Genomic DNA, 10,944 nt, shown 5'->3' with positions numbered 1-10,944 from the left:
AAACATGAGATGAACAAGGACAAAAATAAGCATGCAAAAGTGAATGTAGGCCTTCAACCCTACAGAAATAACTACAGGAAACTAAAGAATGCTGAGAGCAGGAATAGTCTCCTGTGCAGGAAGAACACACCAATTGTTTATCCAATATCAAATTGTCAGCTCTGAAATCATATATACAAGTCTGTTTATCAGATTAAGCAGGTTATATCTAGGAATATATATTCTTATATTCCTTATGTTTTATATATTTATAAACGTATACTTTATATACCAATATGTATGTTTATATACTTATAAGGTAACCTAAATACGACTAAAACATGGACTAGTTAACACCCCTAAGAAAAACTGCACTCCAGACTTGAGTTTTTCCTCTGCAATGTTCCATTGACTGCTCTCATGTCTTACTACTCTGTAATAAATTCTGCACTCATGTATCTCATCTGAATTTATTCAGCAGAGAACACAAAGATCAGGAAGCTCAAGAGAGCTCTGTACAGTAAGGAGACAATCTGTGATAGCCACACTGTTCGTTTTGAATTAAGTTTAAGTATATTGGCAAGCCAAAGTAAAAGTATAAAATGTGATAGACATATCAAATCAGGTACTCAAAACATGCAGAAGAAATTGACTAGAGAAGTCTGTTGTGGAAGTCCTCTCACAGTTCTAGATAGATCACTGTGTTCCCTCCATTAATACTTCCAAGTAAGAGTAACAGCATCACAGAATCAAATTGAGGGCTTCCAAACATACAGCATAAACTGACTGAGGAAGCTGAGACCAAAAAAAAAAAATAAATAAATAAAAATAAAATAAAATAAAATAAAATTAAAAAATAAAATAACATAAAAAATAATAAAAACTTTTTAAAGGCCTTCGTTTTCTTTTGCAGGAAGATAAACTTGGTTCATTAGGTTTGCATCCATGGGTTAGTGAACACATTGAGTTTAGCTACTTGAGTGCTTTTTCCTTTACCTTTGAACATTTCTTGGATCCTGGCCAAGTACATATGTCAATTTTTCTTTTCCTTAGTCAAGTGGTTTGTTACTTGAGATATAGGATCCTAATTAACATGTCAAGAAAGTTAATAGAAATGTAAAAATTGACTGAGAAAACCTTTTATATATGATTAACTAACCCATTATCAGTATTTGATAGTGATATATATTCCACTCTCTACTGATTAATAACATCCTTTCATTTCCAGTATTTCTGGTTACTCTGAAATTTTAACTTTTGATTTTCATTTTTTTTTTTTTTTGTTTTGTTTTGTTTTTTTTGAGACAGGGTTTCTCTGTGGAGCTTTGCGCCTTTCCCGGAACTCACTGTAGCCTAGGCTGGCCTCGAACTCACAGAGATCCACCAACCTCTGCCTCCCGAGTGCTGAAATTAAAGGCGTGCACCACCACTGCCTGGACTGATTTTCATTCTTAGTTCATTAGTTTTCAGCCCACATCTTGATAAATATTTAAAATTATAAATTATATTGTCTTATCAAGGTCCTACAAACATTATGGTACTCAGTTTTCAGTTTGAAATGTCTTAGATTAGTATTAATTTTTCCCTTTAGCAGGTAAAGAAACTGGGAAACTAAGATTAAAAACCTTAAAACTAAAACTAGACTAATGTTTTGATAGTACAAAATTGTGATAGCATTTAAAGGATGTCTAGCTCAATTTGGGAACAAAATTCCTGATGAAACACTAAAACAAGTATCTAGCTTTACTCTAAAGCTCCTTTGAAGTTCCTGAGACTAATTAATCATCAGACATAAGCACACTCATACCCTATGTATACTTTACAAATAAATAAGATAATACTACATGGTTGATAATACTATATGATTGTCTGACATTACTAATAGAGATGGATGATTCCAACTGCTAGGTGACTTCATCTTGACTTTGTGGTGCAAATGACAAAAGCCTATGTAAACAGCAGAAACAAACATACCAAAACATTGTAACCAAGATTCAAGAATGGCAGGTTGTCACTAGCTTTCTAGAACCAGGAGCATATCATTAGCAGTATTCATTTCACCTTTATCTTTTTCTACTAAGCTAGGTTCACATGACTGCCAGCATTTCCCGGGTTCCTGTCTCAGTTTCTTATCTTTGTTTCAAACTGAAAAATCCTAGAAATTTGCTGATTTGAATCAGATACCTCTATTCTTATTGCAATCACTGTGGCCAGGAGAGAGCTTGGTCTAAGATAAATAACCTCAATCACTTTCCTCATATACTGAAACCCAACCTTAGGTACAGAGAATGGACAGACATTTTCCCATAGACTGCTAGTCCATAAGACATAGTGTTCTTACAAAATAGTATATTATATGTCCTGCTTAATCTACATTATAAATGAGGCTACCTTGTGTATGAATAATAGACTAATAAACTTTAATCTTAGTCATTACACAAAGAATTTGGAAGGAGACATTCTAACTGGGATGATAATGGGGATGGAGTTATACACAGGTGGAGAGGAGATAAAGTAATTTTACAATTTGAACATATTTTTGTAATAAGAGTCCTTTAGAGATAAAAGGGTAGAAAAAAAGGAGGTAAGAAGGCTGAGAGTAAAAAATAGAATCATTCAAACAAACAAATAAACAAACAAAAAGATTTCTTTTTTTTCCTGAGATGGAGAAAACATGAAGTTGGATGGGTAGGGAGGTGGGAAAAATCTAGACAGAGCTGCAATGAAAAGAATGTCAAATATATTGTATGAGAATGCGCCAATAAAAAAAAAAACAATAGAATCATTCTAACAATCATAACTGATGAAATACTTAAGCCATTAGATTGGTATTTAGTAAGACCCTGTCTATGTCCCTCTCCATCTCTCATTTTAAATTAGAAAATTATGAACCATTTCCAATTAAATGGAAATGACTTTTTTTCTTATTTTTGAGAATATAGAGGAAACATCAGACTTTTAGAACCCAGCATTCATCAGGGGCTGCAAATGCATTACATAAACTCTTTTCCCACTTAGCTAGAATACACAATGTTTTCCTTACCTAAGTTTTTCTACAGCCAGGAAAAAGAGCTGTGTAAATCATTCAACTTTCTAAAATTGAGTTGACTTTCTAAACACTTAGAAAATTGAGCAAGACAGAAACAGTTAAGGCTTAATTACTATGAAAACAACAAAAAATCTTAACATGACAAAATATTTAAGCAGAAAAAGTATAAAACTATATTACAACACACACATTGAAGTTTAATTACATATACATATAATCAAAATACCTTTTCTACTTAAAAAACATTCAGGTTTTCATTTACTAAAAACAAAATAGTACATGTTTTGCCACCCCAATATATACATCAAAATAAATACTATCAATTGCGGAAAATAGAAATGGTTAACAGTTTCAAATTTCTTAACATTATAATGACAAATAGTTTACCCTGAATTTTCAATATTTTTTTGTTAAAAAATAAATTTACTTAATTTTAAACTCAAATCAATGTGCTTTAATGCTTAAAAAAAATACTTAGTAAAGGACAGGTTATACCAGCTAAGAAATGAAGTTTACAGTCATATAGGTATAAATGTAATCATTTTAAAAACATAAATTCAATATTATAAAAATATATAAAACCCCTAGGTATATTCCATAAAAAATATAAATGTACATTTGCATTCTATTGATTATCAAAGACACTGATGTAGTTTCTATAAAATGTTAAAAGCAAAAGCATTGTTTTCTTTTTCTTGCAACGGTCTCACTGAACAGGGAACCTGGTTCAGCAGGTTAGCAGTATTTTTTTAATGTAATATATAAATAAGAAATACTTCTATCTCAACCAGTAACATCAACATGTTAGAAAAAAAAAGGAGTATACATAGAAATGGAGGCATTATCCTGTATTCAAGTTTCCAAGTTTGATTTCCATTAAAATATTTTCTGTAACTTATAAAATTACATAAGCAAAAGTAAAAAGATGAGGTAAACATCTTATACTTTTAAGAAAGTATTTGAAAGTACTCAAATATTCCCATTGCCTAATATCTGAAATGATGTTCTATAAGGTCTTCCATAATGATGACGACGTATGTATCTGATTCACATTTCATAGTCTTCTGAGTAGGCAATGCTCATTTCTGTTATTATAAAACAATCAGGACTTTCACCAACAATATTGCCCTACTGTGGGTTTACATGAGGCACCATGCCACAGTAAGAGCAGCTACAACGCCATTCAAAATTGCCATACTATAGCCCATGTGGAAAGAATGTCCAGTCAGTTTCCTAGAGAAAAAGGAGAAACAAAGAAAAAAGGGAACATGTAATTCGGTATGAGAAAACTAGTAAGATCTTACTAAAAATGCTTAAGACATCACAATGAGTTTTCCTAAGGTTTTACACATTAATGTTTAAGTTAAAAAATACTAGACACTTGCAAGATTAAAATGGCATCATACATTTTAAATTCTTTTTCAAAAGTCCTCTTGGAGACTGAAGTGGTTAAGAGCACTTTCTGCTCTTCAAGTGAATTGCCCAGCACCCACAGTAGGTGGTTCATTATTGCCTGTAACACCAGCTCCAGGAGATCCTATACCCTAGCATCCTTGGGCACCTGAACGAAAGGCACAAATGTCATACACACACACACACACACACACACACACAAAATATAAACAAAATTTAAAAACAAACCAACAAGCAAAATTGTTCTGGTTAACAAATATATAAATAATTTCATTAGTACAAAGTGCTGAACTTGAACCCCATTTTTTTTTAATGGCTTTCCATTCTGTGTAGCAATAATATAATCTGTTATATTACAAACAAGTCTTGCATTAAATAGCATTCTGTCTCCCTGCTCTTGTTCTTTCTTAGATATAATTTAAAAGGACATGTTTGTCCAAGTATTTATCCTGCACATGTAATTCTTTTTCAGTTATAGAAAGAAGCTATTCCTTTGAGCCTATGTGAGTGGGCTAGACTGTTGCAGGCCGCAGGAATATATCATAAGAACTCAGCTGGTGGGGCTGGAGAGATGGCTCAGAGGTTAAGAGCACCGACTGCTCTTCCAGAGGTCCTGAGTTCAATTCCCAGCAACCACATGGTGGCTCATAACCATCTGCAATGAGATCTGGCGCCCTCTTCTGTATACATAATAAATAAACAAATCTTTAAAAAAAAAAAAAAAAAGAACTCAGCTGGTTACGGCAAAGTCACTACCTGGAGGAATCAGGGAATTCCTCCAGTAGAAGCCAAATCCTAAGTAGTTTTTGGTGTTACTTGGCTTGTTATATATCAGCTGTCTTCTGTTATGAAAATCATGTGTGCCTTCATAGTTTTCCCAATTGACTTTTCCCTAAGAAGGGCTAACAGTGTGGACTGATCACTCTCTGGACATACACATTCCAGGTATTTGGAGAACTGCCTTAAGAAAGGCTTTCTCTGGAATCAGATATCTCCCTTGGCTACTTTCAAGGACTAGCAGTAATAACAGTCCACATGAAAGTCTCCTGATTTCAGATAAATTCCACAAGGAGACACCACCTAGGTCAGGTGGATGTTAAGTAATAGCTTTACACAATTCAGCTTGGGCCCTCCTTTCTTACAGCCTTACTAACTTTATAGACCTTTAACTCCTTATCTAACTACTTCTAGGAATATTTAGATAACCTTCTGCACTGACAGCTATGCTTAGCCAGAACCCCAGTTCAAGCCTCCTTGTAATTATCATCATTGGCAGCATGTGGCCAGGTCCATTCCCAGTTGGAGGAAAGTACCTTATCAGAGATACCTCTCTACTCTCTAAGAACAGACTTAAGCATCCAGGCTACCTGTTTGAGAAGGCCTGGCGGATGTGCCAATTAAGCTTTACTTCCTCCTTTCCCAAATCTTACCTCTGGTTCCAGATCTCCCTTTAACTATCACCAGAGGCATCTAGCTGTACACAGGTTGCCTAGCGACTGAGCACACTTTCCCCCACCCTGCAGAAAAAACAGCAGATAGCTTGGATAGATAGGAGCCACAGGAAAAAAGAAGACAGTTTTATTTTCTCCCATTGACCTAGCAACTTATAGATTCTTAACATTTTCTACCAATCACGTTTAAGACTATAGTTGAGCACATAAGACTCCCTTTTCTTAGGTATTAACCGAATTTAGCCTTTAGTTAATTCATTTCCCCATTGGTCACTTCCCTTTGGGGTTGCAAATGATAATTAACGGTTATTGCCTCTCAATGTGATTCTTATCACTCCTCCGTTTGACCCTGGAAGCCTGGCTTTATATACCAGGACTTCCAGGGCACGGAGAGTCAGAGAAGAGAAAAGAGTACGGGAGAACTAGACGGGTAAGAACTTCAGAAAAACAAACTGAGATGGGGAAGAACTAGATTGAAGGGCTAGAAGAGAGTACTAGAGGAATGAGATGAAGATGAGGAAGAGCCAGATGGGGAAGTACTAGCTGGATAAGAACAAGCTGAAAAGGACCTAGATGAGGCAGAATTAAGATGAGAGAATTAAGACAGAACTTAGAGGGAGCAATAGATGAGTAGAGAGAAATCAGGCAAGAAAGGAGCTAGACATGAGAACAGAACTTAAGCTGTGTAGAAAGGATGTTATGCCAGAGGAATTAAAGCAAGTGGACGATAGAGCTCAGTGTGCTGAGATTCTATTTCCTAAAAATAGTCCTCGCCGTTAGTAGTTCTCTCTCCTGAGCCCCTGGGATGTATAATATTAAGGCTGGTCCCTCTAATATTATACAAGACTAGACTTTAACACAAATTTCAGCTTTTAACCTAACAGGATTATTTATTTAATTGCAGTGGTTTCCAACAAGTTTCTAAATAACAGCAAAGAAATATCTCTTACTTATAATTACTGTGAGTTTCAACTACTTCACAAAATTTATGTGCCTGTAATTTTTCTTGATGCTTCTTTAAGAATTTTGCTTATATTTTTCTAATTATTCCATTAACTATATTGCAATGACAAATTTTTTGCTTATTCTAGTAGGTTGACATATTCTAAAAAGTGGGGCTGGCAGAATAGCTCAGCAAGTAAAAGCACTTGCTACATAAGCCTAATACCTGAGTTTAATACTTGGAACCTATGGCTGTCAGAAGACTCAAAAAGTTGTATTCTGACTTCCACACACGTGCTGTGGCATCTGTACATACATGCATGCACACATACGTAATACTAGAGTCCACAAGTTGGCTAGATGGGTAAGAGTGCTTGCCACCAAGTTTGAGCACAGAACCCAAGCTGTCCTCTACCTCCAAACACACAACTACATATACCACACAAAAATAAACAAATAAACATAAAAAGAAAAAACATGGCTCAAAATGTGCCAGAAGACCAAGATGTGGCTGACTGTGGGGCCACTCAGTTGTGGTTCCCTGGTAGAGAGTTATTCTACAAGGAGAGGCTGAAAGGGGCTGCCAGGAGAACTGGGGGGATCCTGGGTCATCATCAAGATATGGAGTACCAAAGGAATGGAGATGGGTTGGGAAGAATGGAGGTAGGACGCAGCAGGACTAATGTTAAGTCTGGAGGGATTAGAAAAGAAGACAGGAAGAAGGATACTTAAAGAGTGAGAATACCAATCTCAAGTCAGCCTCTTTGCTTACTGCTTTTGCTTAGTTAATCTGAAATGAATCTCTGTGCTACAGAGATGAACACTGGACTCAATTCTCTTAGATTCTTCATTTCTATACTATATTTACTGTATTTCTTTTCCCTCACACATATTCTCACAGATCAAGAGAAACTTTTATGGTAGAATCCTTGCAATTTAAAATGGTACCTTCAGTGTGAAACAACTTTAAGCAAATAGTTCTCTATTTTATCAGAATGGGTTAAGGCTCACATTAAGAGTCAACCAATAATTTATTTCCTGTCTCAATGGTTCAGTAGGGTAGAGGATGAACTAGTTAGTACTAACGCACTTTTTCAGACTATCTGAACTAACTTTATTTCTCACCCTATTTAAGCTATATGAATTTTGGCTGGAGTAACTACCAGGTAGTACAAATTCCTACTTCAAAAACTTAAAATTTAAGAGAAAACACTTACAATAACATTTCACCTACAATAAATATTTCATATTCTCACATCACCCCTTCATGTTTTACAGATCTTCAGTCCAAAATATCTGGGAGGAGGGAATGTGTCTCTATTGAACATGTAGACATCTTTCTCTTGTCATCATTCCTTAAACAATATAGCATTTCTATTTTTTAATCATGTATTCTAAGTAACCTAAAGATGATCTAAAGTATCTAAGAAAACACGCTGACTTTGTACAGCCCCTAGAATTAGTAGACTCAAGAAGAAAATAAGTTTCAACCATTATCAATGGTCTTTTGATTGGAACTGCTGAAAAGCAATATTTTAAGGTAAAATGCCAAGTTTCTCATATGAGTTATTGGCTAAATGAACCATCCTTTATTTACCATGTTAGGGAACCCAAAAACAGAGACATGTTGGTGGGCAGAGACAGACAATGAAATCAATTTGAGACAGGCTAAACTGTATCTGTATGACACAGAATTAAAAATCCTCAACAATCAACAGGAAAGGCCAATGAAATCAAGAGGGTCCCTAGAATAGAGTCAACAAATAATCTATTAAAATGAAAAAGAGGCAGCAGTGATATCACAGAAGTTAAAAAGAAAAAGCATTTCAAAGAGGAAATGGAAAACAGCTTCACACAACAAATTAGAAAACAAGGATTAACCTTCATATTTAAGAAGTCCGCAGTGACTTCAAGATGGAGAAATTTAGTGCCGAGATGACCGCAGACACCTGTGCCTTCAATTACAGTCCTTTGGAGACAGAGCACTCTCTCCAGTACTCTAAGACATTTATACATGAAGAGGAGGGCAAGGCATAGACATGTATTTTGACAGGGAAGACAATTATCTTAAAAGTATTGCTGGGCGGTGGTGGCGCACGCCTTTAATCCCAGCACTTGGGAGGCAAAGGCAGGCGGATCTCTGTAAGTTTGAGGCCAGCCTGGGCTACCAAGTGAGCTCCAGGAAAGGCGCAAAACTACAACACAGAGAAACCCTGTCTCGAAAAACCAAAAAAAAAAAAAAAAAGTTTATAAGAAGTGTGGACAAAAGCAAAAGAAGTCACTGAAAAGGGAACAAAGGAGAGCAAAGGAGAGGGGGTACTGGGATCTGAAGCACAAGTGAAAGGAAGTACGAATAGGTAGGACCTGATCTCTGGAAGTACAAGTTAACAACAACATGGATATAAGGTGCATTTTTAAGGGTTACAGGAGGAAGGCATTTTCTCTCCAAAGCTGGAGATCTAATGCAGGCCCTCTGCATGAGGAGTAAGCAAGCACTTTTCCAACTGAGATACATATGTCATGACAAGGAGAAAGAAGAAACAGAACAGAAGTTCCCTTATGCTAAATGACCTTTTAGTGAAACTGGAAGTGAAGCCTATTGAAGAGTTCAGTGTGGTTGACTTTAACAGGCACAAAAAGTGATCAAGAGCAACAGATATAGATGGATGATCACACTCGAATCCTAGTTCAGAATATGCAGCTGTACATCCTAGATATTCCGAACTTATTTCAGACAATACAACTATTTACCCTCTTTATGCAGAATGCTATAAACTTCAGCCTATTTAGAATGTGAGATCTACTCGCTCCACCTTGACCTTCCTTTTGCCCTACCTAAAGCTTTGTAATTTTACAGGGCAGGTACTTCATATACCTTTTTTAATGTTCATAAAGACCTGCTAAAAGGATAATTTTTCTTAGCATTCATAATAATTGTGGCAAATTTTGATGTATTTGCTTTGGCTTTCTGATTCTTAAATTTCAATTATTTTTCTGGCCACTAATTTATATCCCCTACTCTATAAGCTAGCCTGAAAAAATACCAGATTGTCACAGAATGAATTTTTATAGTATTACAATCTAAAAGGAGAAAAATGGGTAAAAATAAATGTGTAAAAGCTGTAAACCTATTCTAAGTTTTCCTGCTTCTTTTAGTCCATAGCCCTTAGCTGACCCCCTAGCACTTTATTATTATTCATTAAAGCACAAACATTCATAAAATGTTAGTAGTTATATCAATAAGGTGTGAATTATTGCTTATTTTCTTTTGGGGGGGTTGAGACAGGGTTTCTCTGTGTAGCTCCTGACTCTCCTTGAACTCACTCTGTAGACGAGGCTGGCTTCAAACTCTGAGCTCGGCCTGAATTATTGCTTCTTAAATAAATCTGCCTTACCCGTAAGACTATATAATTTGCCAGACACAATGGCACTATAACAAATGAGCACCCCCATTCATCCTCTGGCTAATGTAATTATTTTGGGGAGGGAGGTGTCCAAAACTTAGAAAAATTTTGAAAACAATATCTAACTTCAGAAAAATCCTCAAAAACAAATTAAGACCCATCTGTCCTATCACCCTATTCTCTAAATAAAGGTTTACTATAACCTTTCTTTAGTCTTACTCATCCTTTATAAACTGTCTACAGCAGCTTAGGTGCTATAATGATAGATGAGGAATTGTGACTACTGCCATGTGAACCACATGCTTATCATTTGGTTCTTTACAGAAAAAGTTCACCAATGCTAAATATCTAAGCCTCTCTATTCAATCAGATCTGTAGAGCTGCAATCCTAAGTATTACCTATTTCTTTTCCTTTCTTTTCTTTCACTGTGTAGCTCTCAATGTCCTGGAACTCACTGTGTAGACCAGGCTAGCCTCTAACTCAGAGATCCACCTGCCTCTAGCTTCTGAGTGCTGGGATTAAAGATGTGCCCCACCACACCAGCTTGGACACTTCTTAAAAATTCAGAATCACAACCAAGATTAAATCTTATCCTAAGGACACTGACTCAGAACCTGAAAGGTTAGCTACATCTTCAGGTGAAATTACTTTAAAAGTCAGTAATGAGGTTCACTATTTGGCAATAAATTATCAAAGAGATTTTTA

At 35.7% G+C, this 10,944-nt stretch overlaps 1 protein-coding gene across 2 annotated transcripts in view; it reads right to left on the bottom strand.

The window, feature by feature from the left end:
• Positions 1 to 2,610: 2,610 nt before the first annotated feature.
• Arl6ip6 (ADP ribosylation factor like GTPase 6 interacting protein 6) overlaps positions 2,611 to 10,944 on the bottom strand; it is a 34,529-nt gene continuing 26,195 nt past the window's right edge. For both annotated transcript variants that reach the window (XM_028875166.2, XM_028875236.2), the window contains one exon: positions 2,611 to 4,261. In XM_028875166.2, coding sequence (XP_028730999.1) covers positions 4,168 to 4,261 — 94 coding nt within the window. In that variant the 3' untranslated portion in view covers positions 2,611 to 4,167. The remainder of the gene's footprint in view (positions 4,262 to 10,944) is intronic.

This window comes from Peromyscus leucopus, chromosome 4 (assembly GCF_004664715.2).
Source record: "Peromyscus leucopus breed LL Stock chromosome 4, UCI_PerLeu_2.1, whole genome shotgun sequence".
In the NCBI taxonomy this organism is placed as follows: domain Eukaryota; kingdom Metazoa; phylum Chordata; class Mammalia; order Rodentia; family Cricetidae; genus Peromyscus; species Peromyscus leucopus.
Note: the sequence above shows the minus strand (reverse complement) of the source record. Positions and strands in the feature narration are given on the sequence as shown.